At 32.4% G+C, this 18,301-nt stretch overlaps 1 protein-coding gene across 4 annotated transcripts in view; it reads left to right on the plus strand.

Moving 5' to 3' along the window:
• Window positions 1-18,301, plus strand: part of LOC107365563 (lachesin) — a 78,332-nt gene that overhangs the window by 29,470 nt on the left and 30,561 nt on the right. For all 4 annotated transcript variants that reach the window (XM_025162808.2, XM_089270215.1, XM_089270216.1 and 1 more), the window contains exons 3-4: window positions 589-964; window positions 1,959-2,087. In XM_025162808.2, coding sequence (XP_025018576.1) covers window positions 589-964; window positions 1,959-2,087 — 505 coding nt within the window. The remainder of the gene's footprint in view (window positions 1-588; window positions 965-1,958; window positions 2,088-18,301) is intronic.

Consider the following 18,301-nt stretch of genomic DNA (forward strand, 5'->3'; position numbering starts at 1 on the left):
TCATAATGTCCTGTTACAAGGCTGAGTTTATGCAGCCTAGTGAAGGGTCTTAGGTTGAGGCTTAGTTCAAGGCTGGCCAGTTGTCAACGTAAACTGAATCGACCCTGAATGAAGTAAAGGATTTGATGTAGCACAGTGAGTGTGTTGGGTTGAGAAGAAGGCAGTGTTAGGGTCTTGATGTGTGATTATCTAACTTAAAGCAATTCGCATTTCGATAAATATTGGAAAATTTCGATCCAAATATTGATAATCGATTATAATCTGATCAGAATAGTGGACTGTAATGTTCTGTTATAAGGCTCAGTTGATGTAGTCTAGTGAAGGATCTAAGGTCGATGCTTAGTGTAAGGCTGGCTAGTTGCCTGCGTAAACTGAATCTACCTGAATGAAGTGAAGGATGTGATGCAGTACAGTGAGTGTGTTGGGTTGAGCAGAAGGCAAAGTTAGGGTCTTGATGTGTGATTATCCAACTTGCAGCATTTCATTATAAATATTTGTTGAACATTTAATTTCAAGAATAATTTGCTCGAGTCGAACATTGATTTTACCTTTTAACCTTTTCAAATTTTCTGTTTTCTCCTCCTACAGGTAGCTTGGTTACGAGTTGAAGATAAGGGAATATTAACAATTCATGATCACATTATTACAAGAAACTATCGAGTTGGCCTGACGGTAACCGATAACCGTAATTTTTTATTAACCATAAAAAGTGTCGCTGAAAGTGATAAAGGTGGTTACATGTGCCAGGTAAATACTGTTCCAATGAGAAGTCAAGTTGGCTACCTGGATGTAGTTTACCCACCAACCATAATTGGTGACAATCGAAGTGATTACGTCTTTAATGAAGGATCCAATGCCACGTTAACATGTAAAGCCAAAGGTTATCCAAGTCCGACAATCCTTTGGAAGAGAGAAGACAAAAAAGAGATTCCATTGCACAATAGTCAAGGAAAAAAATACATAGGTAAGTTGGTCAAAAAAGCGTATCGTAAAAGGTAAAAAAGAAGAGGCAAAACTCGAAAGTTTCATTAATGAGAAGCTTATCTATTTTCCGATTCTCACATCATTCCCATCATGTTGATCACACTCGTCTTAATCTTTAACCATCACACAATCATCAACTAAGCTTAACTCAAGTTTATTGTTTTCTCTCTCATATCCTTATCCTCTTCACCATCTTTATACTGAACTTTTTTTTCCATCCAACTTCATCATTTTCCATCTCTATTGGCATATAAATACAGAGCAAAAAACGAAGAGTAAAAAAAAAGAACAGTTAAGTTGACAGTTTTCTTGACATTCCTCTTTCCTCATCCCCTCTTATCATCATCCTCATATTCATCTTTGTCTTCCTATTTCAACCTCTTATCACACTCAACCAATTTCAATTATTTTTGCTTTTCCATCCCTTATTTCAGTTTCACTCTTCATAAACATACAACAGTTTATCCATTTACAAGTTTTTACTCTAATATTATTATCATTTCAAATTCTTGCTCATTCCCAGTTATCTCACTCCCTGGTTTCATCCTTATTCCCATGTTATCTTTCACTCCCAGTCATGTTTAAGAAATCATTCAACGTACACAGATACAGGTACTCATGATGATTATCATTCTCATTTCTTCTTCTTCTGTATTTGGCAATAGAGACGATCCAATGATTTATGGTGGATTTAACTCACTGATAGACTTTTTATCATCTTCATCTTTCTCTGCCTTCTTCCCTGTTCAATTTTGTTTTTTAACTTTTATTTCATTTCGTTTTTTTTCACTCTCACTTCAACAAACATTTACCAAAACGATTATTATTAATAAAACCATTTTTCATCACCATTTGAACATGAAAATTATTGTCACTACTAATTTTTAATCAACTTTTATCGAAACGTAAAGTTGTTATTGATTGAAGCGAAAAGAAGAGCGAAAAAATAAATTTAATTTTCTTTTCTTTCACAGTTCATAATGTGACTGGTGAAACGTTGACCATTTCACGAGTAACACGGGTTCACATGGGTGCTTACCTTTGCATTGCCTCAAACGGTATTCCTAATTCAGTGTCCAGAAGATTCTTGCTTCAAGTTAAATGTAAGTCTTTGGTCAAGTTGAATTTCAAATTGAATATTAAACTTGAAAACCTTGAAAATCGACTTTAAATTCCCGTTTTCAGGAATCAATTTATTTCCAAAAAAGCTCATGAAAAGATGAAAAGTTTTGGTGTAAAAAATATTAAACAAGTAATTGATCCAAATCAGATATAAACAATTGATGAGATTCATTGTTTCAACTTAGAGGTGTTCCGATATATCAATATACTCGATAAAAATCGATATTCAGGCCTCGATATATTTTGATATTTCGTATGATATATCGATAAATATTCGAAAAAAATCGTTGAAGTTCTTGGCCATTTTTCAGGTCAAAAAGTTTTATGTATCGTTATTTTCAGTCTTTATTACATTCATTTCAATTTTTGAAGGAGTTGATTTGATACTTTTAACTTACTACTTAAACTATTCAATCATAAAAAACTTATCCAGTCACACCTGACCTAACTTATCTCTTATTTCTAAAGTTGCGTCATTTATGTACAATATTCAATTATTTTATCGATAAATATCGATATATGAATATTCAAATAAGATCGATATCAAAGTAAACGATATGATTTTTATCGATATGATGCAAATACTCATATCGAACACCTCTATTTCAACTTTTGTTTGGAAAAAGTTTGCCACTGAAAATTTTGAACCTCATGAAAAATGAATACTCATTGATGGCATGATAACACTTGAATAAAAGTTGACTTGAAATGTACGACAAAGGTTTTGGCAAAGTAAAATTACAGACAAAATCAAATTTCGAGTCGAAACTTGCAGAAAACAAAAAATGATTTTCAACATTTTCCTAGCAAATGATTCAGATAAAGTTTTATTGTTACTCATAACCTTCATTGAATCAGTTCTAACTAATTCGATAAAACAATTGAGAGGAAAAAACACTGAATTTACCTTTTCGTTATCAAATCGCAAATAAACATGGAATCGAATGGCTCGACTAACCAGATTTAAGGGTTAACCAATGAGTTAGTCAATGAATAAAGATGCATTCCTCTAGTTTTTGCAAAGATCTCACAATTCAATCAAATATTCAGATTCATTTTCATCCAAAGTTCAACAATTTTATATCAGTTTATTTGGATCAATCCATCGATAAGGGCATTCCTTTTCATGGCTAAAAAATCGAATCGATTATTTTCGTATTTTCTAGTTTATTTAAAAACGTTTAGCAAAATAAAGTTAAGTATTGAGCTAATTATTACTTGGAGTTAAGTGTCTTATGAAGCTTGTTTTAATTTAAACTGATCGACTTAAAGTTGCCAAATAATCAATACTTTGATGATAATGTTGAAAAGCTCAATTCTTAATAATCCTTGCATCATGATACAACATTGTAATCATGTTCATGTTTACATGGAAAATAATAATTTGACAAAATAAAAATAGTCTTGAAAGAGGATGATAAGTGAAGAAGAAGAAGAAGAGAAGCGAAGAAAAAATTACTTTTCCTTTGACTCACAAATTCATGTTCTTAACATGATTTTGTCAGCTAAGTTTTCTCTCCCATTCCATATCAATTGAGTCAAATATTTCCAACTGTGAATGAGTATAATCTTGTAAGTAAACACATGAATACATCTAATAGTATAAGGTAAATATTTATTAAGAGCAAAAGAGACGAGTTTTTTCCTTCTTCTTCTCAACAGCGAAAAATGTTTATTAAAAAAGGTAAAATAAAGTATCAACTATTCAAGTACAGAATATTAAAAGACGACAATTGCAAGGATAAACTTGACGACTGTTGAAATGATTGTCAATGTTTTACCAACAATTGATGTTAAGCAAATTATCATTCAACTTGTGCTTATTAATTTCTCATGTTTACATAATCGCCATGTTTCACCAGGTTAACCTGTCATCTTTCATTGGTACAATGTGCATGCAGGTTATCACGAAAATGTTCATCTTCATCTTTTCCATCTTGTTTCATCTTCCTTTTTCTTGACACTTTTTTTTTCTCTCAAATCACTGCCACTCTTTACACGGTTAACTATCATGTTAACTCCTCAGTTAATTTATCATGTTTACATCAATCATGAATGTCACCAATTCAATTGAGCATATTTGCTTCAACAGAATCACGCAATTAACAGAATTGTTTCAATCGAAAGAGTAAAAGTTTTTTTTTTGGCAAAAGTTGAATGAGGTTTTATCAACTGAACAGGGAAAGAGGTTGATATCAAGGTGTAAACAATGATCAATAAAATGATTTGAATATCTTAATGTGATGGAGTGAATCGAGATGAAAGGGAAGATAAGTATGAAGATGAAAGGGACTTCGTGGACTTTGAATGGTTCAATTTAAGAGGAAAATATTGGCGAAAGATGAGGATAAAGTGAAAGGAAAATAAGGTGATGATGATATGTAAAGAAGAAGAAAAGGTTCAAGAGTTGAGAGGAACCCGAAATTGAGACTTTCATTTGTGATGGAAGAAGTAAAAAGAAAACAAAAAATCGAAAAAAGCATTTTCTATGAATTTATTTTATTCCTCATCTGCATGAGAAAACAGATCTTCTTTGGTTCAATCATTCTCGTCCTAATCATCCTCATCATCATCTTATCCTCATTCAGGATAAAAATGGAGACATTTTCCTTTTCTTTCAATTCTTTTTTTTTCATCATCATCTTCTTCTTCTTCTTTGATAATGTCAAGCGAAAAGCAAATGAAAATGATTGAGAAAACAACATCTTCAACATTACTCATCTTCTTCTTGCCTCTTCATCCTTTCATCTTCAAGTATCCACCTTTTCATCCTGACAAACCAATGTCAAGGTGAACCAAAAAAAGAATCCATTTAACCTAATGTAACAGTAGTAGTAAATATACACAAGATAACTCCTGTGCACAAGATAACTCCTTTTGATTAGATGCATATTTTTGATTGATTCAGGGTCAACCTTGAAGTTCATTCTATTGTTAAGTAACTGTCTCTCAATTGTCTGCTAATAACGCTCACCTTGAGACGGTTTTTTCCTGCAATTAAACGTACTTTCTCAACTGTCTGAAAATTATATTTACCTTGAGACCGATTTCCTTATAATTTCCTATTGTTTTCGAGTTATGTTTTATTGAAGCTTGATTTTTATTTGTTTTGCATAAATAATAAGGCAATTAATTCAATTTTGAGATGTTGATAATTAGTCTAGACGCTTTTTACAGTTATGATTGTCCTTCAGACAGTTTTAAGAAAAGTTAAAGCAATTTATCATAGTTTTGTATTTACAATTAATTAAACAAAATAATTAACTAAGCAATTATCAAAACAGAATTGAAACATTGTTTCAAAACAACATGTCCTTGTGGGAAAGTATAAATACAGAACGAAATCGTCTTCATATTCATATTCATGTTCACCAGAACAAAGTTTACTCTTCTGTTTTGTGCAAGTCAAAATAGTTTTTTTTGCATTTTTTAGTTGTTAAACTTTGGATTTGTGTTTCATCGTGTTTTTTGTTTTAACTTTAATCCGTTAGTCTTTTATGTATTTTTATCTTGTTTGACTTCACCGGCGTATTGCGTTCTTTCTATCATTTCTGATCCGACGTGGTTTGCTTTGGTCTCCACAAATCTTCGGTCTTGTCCCTTGATACTTGTATCTTTTGTAAGCCGTCATCTGGTTCGAATTTGCTTGGTTCGTTCTATTTGATTTTTCGTTTATCTGTCTGTCTTGCATCGGTAAAACGTAAGTCTCTTTTTGTTTTATGTTTACTTATACTGTTGATTGTTGTTTGACTTTGCTTTGTTTGTCATTTATTATTGAGAATCAAAGCTTTCTTGACTGTCTTCGCTCTGTTGATGAATTATGACTGTGAACTGAAGCTTTTGATTGTCTTTTTATTTTCACTGATTGTTTATTATAAATTGTCTTTTTTGGTTGACTTTGTTTTTAAGCTGCATTTTGATTGTAAACTGAAACTTTTTTGACTTTCTTCACTTTGATGATGAATAATGATTGTGTATGGAAACTTCTTTTATTTGTCTTTGCTTTGCAATTGATTTATGTTTGAGATTTGAATTTTTACTGATTGTCTTAACTTTGTTAGCGTATATTGTGAATTGAAACTTTCTTGACATTCATCACTTGTGATATTGAATTTTGATTGTCAATTGAAACTTTTTTAATTGAACTCACTTTGATATTGAATTTGATTGTGAATTGAAACTTTTTTGATTTAAGTCACTTTGATAGTGATTTTTGATTGTGAATTGAAACTTTTTCGATCGAACTCACTTTGTTAGTTGATATTGATTGTGAATTGAAACTTTTTTGTTTGCTTCTGTTTCGTTTATGTTTTTTTTTGTTCTCTTCGAGCTAAGCGTCTTTATTAATTTTAAATTCTTATTGCTGACTATTTCCAGATAGGTGTGCAATGTATCGAGTTTCTCCTGGGAAAAATCCAACATCTTTGTTGTTTGTTAGAAAAAAAGATGCAGCCACGCAAGTTCATGCTAATACAATTACTAATGCGAACGAAAAAAATCAAATTTTGAATCTTGCTGATTTTATCATTCCAATCCTTGATTTTTTCACCATTTTAAAACTTACCCCGCCTCATTTGACCCATTCTACGCTGGAAACAATTATCACTGTTGATTTTGAAGCCTATCACTTGTACATTTCACGACGAAATCTTTTACGACTTTTATCATCTGTTGATCAAGAGATTCGTAGAAGAATTTTAGATTATACTCAATAGATAATCACTTCATTGGTAAAATTCTAACAATTTGTCTCATTTGTCTTTTTAGTCTCGACAATGAAAATAATAATTGAAAACTTATCTAAACCCACTAAAAATATTGGTTTTCGTGCTCCAAATAAAAATGATTATTTCAAGAAACACGGAATCGTCCCAATAACAAATTACCCGAAAATCCCGAAAGATTTACTATGTCCCACTGAGAAGACTGGTAATCCCTGTTTGGCTTCTAAATATGTTAAATACTTGAAAAAAGTTCATAAAAAACTTGAATATAAAACTCTGCATTGTAAATCATGTTCAAACATAAAACAAATCAAGTTAATAGATAAAAGAAAAATTGTTAACGATTTCTCTTCGAAATTCACAAATTCCAGTTTATGTATTCTTGCTGCTCAAAATAATTGTCCAAGAGTTGACCAAGCAATGAATTGGTTAGTTAATTGTAAATATAAGAAACATTTTATTTCTAAGTGCAAGAATCATTGCAATATCTTGAAAAAGATCAAAAACGACATTGAAATGAAAAGAAATGTAATATTTGAAATTTTACGTTAATAAAATTTTCTTTATTACTTTTTTAGAATATGCTTTCACCAATTATCGAGCATTGGACCTGCCCAAAAGCTGTTGCCTCACTTCACTTGTATTTGAAAATGAAACATGCTGACCATAGAATTACTTCATTCGAAACAACTGATTTTCCAAAAGCAAAAGTTGATAAAATAATCTCAAAGGGGTTTTTCTGCAAAGAGGATAAAACGAATGCTTGTTGTTTTGCTTGTGGGTTGGAAATTCCTTTATCTTTGCTTGAAACAGACTTGGATGAAATACATAAACAGTTTAGTCCAGAGTGTTCGTTTATCAACGGTAGAGACAGAGGCTTTGCCTTTTGTTTGGACGGAAATAAAAAAGTTTCTTATTACTCTTTGCCCAAAGATCACTTGGAAAATAACTTTGCAGCGCCTGTTACTTTGCCAGTATTTAAAATCAATAAAAATGATGATATTTTTGAAAAAGAAATAACAGATGAAATTTGGGTGAATCCAGAGAAGGTTTTTCAACTTTACATGATTCGTACTAACCGCTTAGACTCTTTCAATGGAACAACAATCGCACCAAGGAGCAAAAATCTACTTGTTGAAAGTGGTTTCTTTTGGACCGGACATGGAAAAACTGTTCAATGTGCTTTCTGTCGGCTCGGTACTGAAGGAACTATGCCATTTTCACCAAAGTATTTGCATGAAATTCTTTCACCACACTGTCCATATATAAGAAAAGATGCATATGATATTGAAAAGAGCTTTTGTTGTGTTTGTTTAGTCAACAAACTTGACATTCTATATTTGCCTTGCCGGCATCTTGCTGTTTGTACTCATTGTGATAAGCATTTATACTTGAAAAAGACAAAAGGATGTCCAATATGCCGTACAAACATTGAGAAACGAATTTATGTTATTTCACCTTAAGTATGTTTTGATTGTTTTTTGAACATTTTCTTTTCTTTTTTATTTTTTTTTTGTTTTGTTTTTTGTTTTCATTGTACATTTATCTAATCACTTCTTTTCTTTTTTTTCCGTTTTTTCTATTTAATTAGAATGGCACGATTTTCAGCACGGAAAACTTTCCCAAGAAAATCTCTAACCAAAAAGCAACCGCTGCATAAAAAAATCCTACACTTACTAACAATGGTAAGGGAGAATAAATATATCTACGGAGAATCGTTGAAGGAAATGAAAAAGATCTTGAACAACGTTTTGGATTCATCTTTGTTGAAAAAGGAATGTCGCCGTGAGTGCTGCAACGTTGTTGATACACTGATGGAGATGGAAGCTGATGATTTCTTCGTTACCAAGGATCATTTGCAGCTGCAGGATGATCTTCTCTCCCTTTTTCTTTGTATTGTTGATAATTGATAATAATCATTTGATCAATGTTTGTTATGTTTTGTTATCTTTTTCCAGTTTATAATGTATTTGTAATATTTTTATGTTTTTTTTGTATATCATTTATTGTTTTTATATTTTTATTTGTTCAATGACATTATGTTTTCATTATTTTTTTTTTTTGTATTTTTTCGTATCTTTTTTATCTCTTGTTTTTCATTTTGTTTTTTAATAAATGTTTTTGTTTGTAAATTTTGTATCATTTTTATCGCGTATATAAGAAATGTAATTTTGAAAAATTTTCAGTCAGTCTTGCAACATCTCAAAGTCAACATGGAAATCTTGGTTGATGTGTTTAGATGGAAACCAGCAAATAAAGATATCTTGTTATACTTGGATAGTGAGAAGCTACGTATTTTGAAACCTTGTTTCACAAAAAGACTTTTCAATTGTTTTCCCAACAGTTCTTTTAGTAAAAGTTTGAAAGGATCTTTGATTGGTCCTGTTAGAAGACAGGAAAATAATTCATTTATCCTGAAAGGTAAGTTCCGTTATTTTTGGAATTTCAAACTGTCTAATTTATTTTAAACAGAAAGAGTCGATCCGTATTATTGTGACGTAATCCTTCACTTTTTCTGGACTGGTTGCATTTCTCATCAGAAATTATCAATGAGCGAGAAAATTGAACTTGCTTATGCGTTGGATTTCTTTGGTATTAGGTTGGATGAATATTCAGCCAAGCATGACTCAATTTATCAACTTAGAAAAGATATCGTCATGCATTATAAAGAAATTTCGCATGATCCTACAAAAATGGATTTGATAACGTATTTGATTCCAGATCTACAACCTGAATTAAAGGCTGGTTGTTAGCGTAAGTATGTGCTAATGTATCATTATTTTAACTTAGTTGCTTGTTACCTTGTCGAAAAATTCCCACAATTATTGTGATAATTACACATTCGTATCTAATTTGTTGAGTGTGCAAGGAGATTAAGTATAATTCTTGTGACAAAAAGAAGGCCACTAGAAGTAAAGTATTTAAATTTAGAGATAATTCGTGTGAGCTGAACCTTGAGAGATTACATATAAAAGTTGGGTTGATTTTTATTCAACTTCACAAAATGTCTCTATTCTTCAGTCGATGTTACTCAAGTGCCTCACCACTCGTGAAAGCTACGTCTGGATCAGTTGGTTTTGATATTAAGTCCTTTGAACATTTGATTTTACCCGTTGGAAAGACAGTAATTGTGAAAACAGGAATTAAAGTAAAACCCCCTGAAGGAACCTACGTTAGAATTGCTTCACGTTCTGGCCTTGCATCTCAAGGTATTATTGTCCATGGAGGCGTAATAGATCCTGACTACACTGGCGAAATCAAAGTTATCCTTCACAATTGTTCGGATAGACATTTCATCATTAATAAAGATATGAAAATTGCGCAGTTGATTGTTGAAAATGCGGAATTTCCCGAACTAATCGAGGTGGAACACATAGTTGATTGTAGTGAGCGTGGAGAGAAGGGATTTGGATCGTCTGGACTTTAGGTATAAAAAGAGAACCCTTTCAAACTTTTCTTCATTCAGTTTTTACTTTCCGACTTGTGCTCAACATGAACTCAAACAGTGAACAATCGCCCTCACCAAACAAATCTTTTCATCGTAAAAAGTTTAACGAAGAGTTTGAACAACTTTTATCTGTTGAAATTTCTCCTGGACTATGGATTGCTGTGCAAAAACCCAAAAGAAATGGTGAGATTTTCTTTGTGGACATTCGCCGTAAAAAAGAAGGTATGTGGCAGGGAAATAAAATCTTTATACCCACGAAAGCTGGACTATTTTTGAAATTCAAAGAATATGAAGTGCTTAAGCAAAAGATGGAGACGGCTGTCAATGGTATGGTAAATCACTTTGAATTCAGTCCTTGTATTGGAAGAAAGGTTTCAGGTCATGCTAAATTGGATGGTTCCGTAGAGGTTCAGCTCAAAACAGATTACAAAGAAACGAAAATTTGCTTGTCTCGAAATGAAGCTGAAAAACTGATTTCAAACTCTGTCTCTGATGGTATTGCTGCTGCAATGGTTCATATGATTTATGAATAATTATCTTGCTGCTTTTTACTCTTTATTCACATTTTGATTTTTTTATCACTTTGTTTACTCAAACACTAAAATTTAATCACAATATTCAATCTTTTTCTACTATGTTATCTTTTATACTCAAATTTTCCTTGTAATCTTTTTTTTGTTTTACTAAAAAAAAAATAAAAAAGAGAGCGCTCACAAAAATGTTGTCGAATTTTTATTTAAAGCAAATATTTCTGAGATGAAATTTCACTTGTAAAAATGTTTTCTTGTGAATCATGTGGTGAAAAGTTTATGAAACACAAGTCTCTGCTTCTACACAAAACCAGATGTAAAACTATCAATTGTGAAAAATGTAAACGCAAATTAAATAGATTAGATTTTTTGAACCATCTCATACAATGTAAAAACAGAAAAACAACAGATTTAGGTGATTTCGCTACATTCAAGCTGCACAAAAAGGCTTACAAAAACACGCTTGCAGTTTACGTGAAATCAGAGAATTGGACTTCAATTGAAAACCTTTTATCGACCGAAAATGGAAACATTGAAGCTCTGCTGAAATACATACTTGAAAAGCTGGGTTCAGTTAAAGTGCAAGCATGCGTACTCCTCAAATTCATCAAACAAAAAACTGATGGTGAAATGGATTCTACAGAAATATACAAAGTTTCGGAAATGCATAGATTAACGAGTATGCATAATTTTGATGACTTGATGAAGGATTGGATTGAAAAACTTGAACTTTCAATTGATCAATTCACGCAAAGAGGAAGTGGATGGGTACTCGATCAAGTAAAAGTTCTCGAAATACGAATCGGAAAGTTGAAGGAACACAGCGGAGGCTGCTGCACAACTCGACTACCACCCGAGTTACATCGTAAGAAAAGTTTACTATCTCCAAAATGCAAAAAGTTCTGCTTCAAATGGGCTGTTCTCATGGGTCTTCATCCACAAAGAAGAAATAAAGAAAAGCTGTATCAATACAAAAATTATGAACATTTATATGATTTTAGTGATGTAAGTGCAAAGACTGGTTTATCTGAGATAAAACGATTCAAGAGGCGAAACAACATCTCAATCAATCTCTATACACTGTCGCTTGATAAAAAAAGGAAAATTGTCCCTTTACTTGTGCAATACCCACGCATAGAGAAACACGTCAATCTTTTTCTTTACAATGATCACTTCTATTGCATTACAAACTTTCATGCATTTATCAAATCTAAGGCTTCATGGGAGAGATTTTTTTGTTACAACTGCCTATGCGGTTTCAGGGAGCAAGGAACCTTGACAAAACATGAAGCTCCTTGTTACAACAAATCATCTCAAACGGTTATTTTACCTGGAAAACAGAATATTCCAACTAAATGTAAATTCGATAAGATAGAAAAAACAATAAAATTTCCATATGTTGTTTACGCAGATTTTGAAGCTTTGTTGGTAAAATCTGATAAAGCTCTCACACGTAACACCTTTGAGTACCAGAAACATGAGGCATGCTCATTTGGTTTGGTTGCTGTCGATTGGAATGATTCAATCATCTACGAAAAATTTTACAGAGGTCCTGATGCATCAGAAAAATTTATTGAAACGTTGTTGGAGCTGCGAGAATTTCTTCAAACACATTTGGATTCTAATAAAAAACCAGTTTCATTAAATAATACTGAACGACAAATTTTTGAAAGAGCAACTCAATGTTATGTTTGTCATAAACGATTAAATGATGATAAAGTGCTGGATCATTGTCACCTTACAGGAAAATTTCGAGGAGCTGCGCACAATAATTGCAATCTAAAAATGCGTTTACCTGATAAATTACCCATTATTTTCCATAATTTGAAAGGTTATGACGCCCATTTAATTATTAAAGGTCTCAAGACAGATTCAATCAGAAAAATTAACGTGATTCCACAAAATACTGAGAAATACATTGCAATCATTATGGATGATTTTCTGTTTTTAGATAGCCTTGCTTTCTTACTTTCTAGTTTGGATACACTTGCGAATAATCTGTCAAATGAAGAAAAAACAAAATTTCTGAAGCAAGTATTTTCAGACGAAGATTTACCATTTATACTTGCAAAAGGTGCCCTGCCTTATGAATACATGGATTCTTGGGAAAGATTTGAGGAAAGAAAATTGCCTTCGATTGATAAATTTTATTCAAATTTATCATTGAAAACTATTGATCAACAGACTTATGATAGACTTGGAGCAATATGGAACCATTTTAAATGCAAGAACCTTGGTGATTTTCATGACGTTTATCTCAAAGTTGATGTTTTACTACTCACAGCGATTTTTCAAAACTTTCGTGCTACAAGTCTTGCGCAGTTTGGATTAGACCCATGTCATTATTTTTCTACTCCTGGACTTACTTGGGATGCATCTTTAAAATTTACTGGAATGGAGTTGGATCTTTTAACTGACATTGATATGATTTTAATGATTGAAAATCAAATACGAGGAGGAATATCATGTGCAATGTCTCGACATGCTAAAGCAAACAATCAATTTTCCGAAGAATATAACCCTGAGGAACCAACATCATTTATCGCCTATCTTGATGTTAATAATCTTTACGGTTATGCCCTGAGTGACGTTTTACCATGCAGAAACTTTGAATGGGTACCAGAGAATATGTTCCAAAATGTCATTCATGAAATTTTGAATTCTAATGAGGATCGAAAAACAGGATACATGCTTGAAGTTGACTTGGATTATCCTACATCATTACATGATTTGCATAATGATTACCCTCTTGCTCCTGAGAAAATAATTGTTGAAAATGATCAACTAAGTAATTATCAAAAGGAAATTGTTGAATTATTGCAATCCAAAGGGATCAAGCGTTACAAAACTGCAAAACTAGTTCCAAATTTAATGAAAAAGGAAAAATATGTCCTTCACGAACGAAATTTACGTTTTTACATCGAGAAAGGACTTGTTCTCAAAAAAGTACATCGCATAATTAAATTTGAACAAGAGCCTTGGTTACGACCCTACATTCAAATGTGTACTGAAAATAGGAGAAAGGCTACTTCATCATTTGGAAACTAATGGTCAATTCATTATACGGTAAAAGTATTGAGGATAAACGCAAACATAGTGAAGTCAAAGTCGCTACAAATGCCAGACAAGCCTTACAACAAATAAGACAACCAATGTTTGAGCAATTTTACATTTTGGACAATAACTTAGCAATCATAAAATTGCGTAAATTCAAAGTAATCCTTGATAAACCGATTTACCTAGGCTTTAGTGTTTTGGAATTGTCGAAACTTCACATGTTTAAATTACATTATGATCATTTTCTTCCTAAATACGGAGAAAATTTGTCATTAATTTACACAGATACTGATAGTTTCATTTACAAAATTGAAACAGAAAATTTATTCAATAATTTAAAAGAATTTCATTTTCTCATGGATTTTTCCGATTATCCTCAAGATCATTTTCTGTATGATGTTACAAATAAAAAGAAACTTGGATACCTTAAAGATGAAATGAGTGGCGAAATAATTGATGAAGTTGTTGCTATAAAATCAAAGCTTTATGCGATAAAATATGGTACTAAAAAGAAGCTTACTGCAAAAGGAGTGCAAAAAGCAATCGTCAAAAGCGCAATTACAATCGAGGATTACAAGGACTGTTTGTTCAACAATGTATTATTGAATCATGACAATTTTCGATTACAGAGCAAACAACATTCAATTTCATCAGTTAAAATTAACAAGCTGTCTCTTTCGCCCCTCGATGATAAAAGATATATTTTGGATGATGGAATCTCATCTTATGCTTTTGGACATTACAAAATTGTTTATTGAATTTTATACAACATTTTTTCATTGTATTCTGTATTACATTTTTTGAATGGAATTTTATCATTATTAAAACAACTTTTTAAGAATTCAATACAAAAGTATCCACATTTTATTGATAAATCACCTTGATAAACAGCTTTGTTGTAATCAAATCCATAGTTTTTACAATTGCGCTCAATAAATGTTTCAATCAGCTGTGGAGGCTTTAGAGCATAAGAATCAAAATAGATTGCAGCTCCATATTCAGGTACATAAACTGCAGTCCAGTGTGAACCTTGTTTCCAAATCGGATCGAGGTTGATTACAATGCCAAATGGTTTCGATAATAATGTTACAGGTAATTGGTCAATTGCATAGACTCCTTTAAAGTCGGAATACTGCACGAGAAAATTTTGAATATCAATTGTTGTGAGGGCCATCAATAATCAGTTACTATATTACGTGCTGCATCAATTTGAAGAATACTGTCATATATACCAAATAAAATCATATGCATGCCTTCGTCAAGTGCTGCACTGAATTGAATATCTATACGGACATTTCCTCTTTTAATAAGAGAAAGAGTACCAGAATCAGATGCAAGAGTACCATCATCAGTGAGGTCAAACACTAGAAAGGGATATTTATTCTCATAATCAGCATAATCCAATCTGATTTTAGGTAGTCCATGGTCTTGGTTCATAGATCTGAAAACATTATAATATTCTCGCATGAATAATTTGCCCGCGAAATCAGGTTTATATGGTGAACTAGGAATTTTTATTCCATTCACAACAACTGCAGCACTCTGTAATTTTTTGTGTGAGAAAGTGAATGCATCAGATGCAAGGTCAGCATTGAATGATTTATCTGTAACGAAACCAATAATTGTTTTCTTAGGTAATTGACCGTTGTAAACGTTATCAACGCTGTTAGCCGCAAATCCAGTGGGAAGATGGAATGATTTGACTTCATTACGTTGAAAGTAATATTTGACAGGTGTTTTTTCCAAGTTTTTAGTAATAGACATTTGAACAGGCGAATAGAGTTTGACTCTTCTAATAAACAAAGATATTTTTTGAAATTCAAAAAGTAATTTGGTGATAGGTTTATTGCAGGTCAGGCCAAAAGAAGCAGGTGCGCATTTCAATCTCAGTGAAATTGGTACATTATCAATCAAAAATTTTTCTTGTTGAAACATTGGAGCATGAATTGGTAAAACGAAGTCAAATGTTTTCTTTACTTGCTCGACTCGCTTATCTTCTGCGTTTATTATTTGACATGCATCAATGGCTGATTTATGTTTGAAAAATACATCATCAATGAAAGTTTGATAATGATACAAGCTATTACCAGGTGTTATGTTTACATTGCCAAGGTAAACATCAAGTTGTTCAAATATTGAGGCAGCATAATTATTTGTAGGAATTATTTTTTCTGTTGAGTCTGTATCAATCTTTAATTGAACATACAAATATGAGGCAGCCAAGTCCGTGTAGTGTTCAGATCCAGGTACAACAAATTCAAAAACAGTTGATTTTGAGAGTGATCCTACTGGTCTATATTCTACGTCATACATACTCTCAATAACAGTTTGTGTAGGAGGGATTTTGAATAAATCTAATTCAGCAATAGTAGCTGGACTTGAAGATGTGTGAATAAATTCCATTATGCGAAAATGTCTTTATGCTTTTTGTTTTTAGTTCTGTTTTTACTGCACGCTCTTTTAAGAGAGCGCGTTTGCACTTTACGTGTGGGTTTTTTGGTTGCTTCAGTCAGTCTTTTTCTTTTATATAATCTTACACGACCGCTTCCTTGCTGTGATTTGACACTCTCTTTGATTTTTGCAAGCCCTTTACTTGCGAAATCTTTCACACCCTCTTTGAAAGCTTCTTGAATTTGTGGATCTTGCACGACCCTTTTACCAATACTAACACCTTTATCTAAGGCTTCTTTTCCTAAAGCTTTAATTATTGGAAGCGCTAGGCGTGCGATAAAGCTACCAAAACCGTAACCTCTTTGATATCTAGGACCTCTGACAATTCTGATATCACCAAATCCTGATCCGATTTGATTTAGAAAATAATCGTTGAAATCACTATCTTTAGGACAATATGTTTTTCTTTGAATCATTTTATTACATAAAGTTTACATCAATTTCTTTATATTAATTTTTTCTTTCGGAAATCAAGACTGAGGAAAACTCTTCCGATCCCTGGCGAATTTGATTTGGTCTCCTGTATCATCAGTTAAAATTACTGAAACGCTTTCAATGTGGTTTTTCCGAATTGGATAATAAATGCGATGCTCAAATGTACAGTAACCAATGCCTTGATAGATACCACCCGTTAGCGGAATTGCTCGCAATATTGGTGATTTTGTACCTCCAACATTATGATCTCTAATGATATCAGCATACACGTACATTAGTTTCACCTCTTTCTCAAATGATTTTAGACCTTTGAAATTTAGTGTTTGCGAGCTTAAAGAACTGGTGTAATCATGAACTTTTGGATCAAAACCTAGATATTCCAATATTTTTTCGTCTTGAAATTTCGGAACATACAACATCCTACCAGCGCATGACCATTCGGGTGAGTCCTCCCCGCCAGCTCCAATTACACTGCATTTACCGTAATACTTGTTCTTGAAGTAGAATTTTATATCATGTGTTGCATTAGCAGCTGAAGGGGTAATTACAGGTAATGCATCTGAGCTCCCGTTGTCCTGAATTATTTTATTTTTTATTTCCTCTGTTTGAGATGGGTCAGTCAAGATGTTCAATTTAGCATATTTAGCGGCCGCGTAATCGTAGAAACCAACCGAAAATGTTACTTTACCATTTTCAAGAAAAAATTTCGGATATGATTTCAAGACCGCCAAATCTTTTGTAGCGGCTTCCATTTCGTGATTTAGTTTATTCAAAATTTTTTCTATTGAATCACCTGGGAAAATACTCACTGTCCTTTCTGCTTTATTCTCCCATGGATGTTCTAATCTTAAGTTTTGCTTATCATAGACGGCATAATGCGCGCTCATAATTGAAAATTTCAACTCTAGTTTAGTGGGAATTTCAGGCTCAACATCTAGGGGAAAATAAATTTCAGTAAGCGCAACTTCCCATTCTCCATCTAATTCTAATGCAGGGTCAATTTGATTTTCGAATCTCGATAATGTATTATCAGGAAAAATGCTCATGGATCCATTCGATATAAGATCTATTGTGAAATTATCTGTTGTTGTCATTCTGTATTGATAAGTTATCGAGATCCCAAACCCAACTATCGAATTTGCGTGGCCATCCTTCCCATCTAACCAAGTATTTATATTGTCTTCGTGATCTATCATAAATTCTTTTAATTATTTTTTCCACTCTGTAGACGTCACTAGGGTCGAAATTAACTTTTTGCAGTTCTTCGGGATAGAAGATTGATGATATATTTTCACCCTGTAAATCTTTCAACTTGTAAATGAATTTTTGAGGTGTTTCTTTGACTCCTGAAACTTTAAATACTTCATCTGTCCATTTTTGAACAGCATCCTTTTCGAAATTTCCAGAATTTAATGGAATTTTGACGAGATCATTTTCATTGAACATTTTCTTTTTATGCTCATCACTTCTAATAGATCTCTGTATAGTATCCACTATTGCTTGTTGATTATCCCGTGTTACAGAGTTCGGAGCTGTTTTAATAGTTCTGT

This window comes from Tetranychus urticae, chromosome 1 (assembly GCF_039701765.1).
Source record: "Tetranychus urticae isolate SD_2017Ah chromosome 1, NJAU_TeUrti_SD_1.0, whole genome shotgun sequence".
Taxonomy (NCBI): domain Eukaryota; kingdom Metazoa; phylum Arthropoda; class Arachnida; order Trombidiformes; family Tetranychidae; genus Tetranychus; species Tetranychus urticae.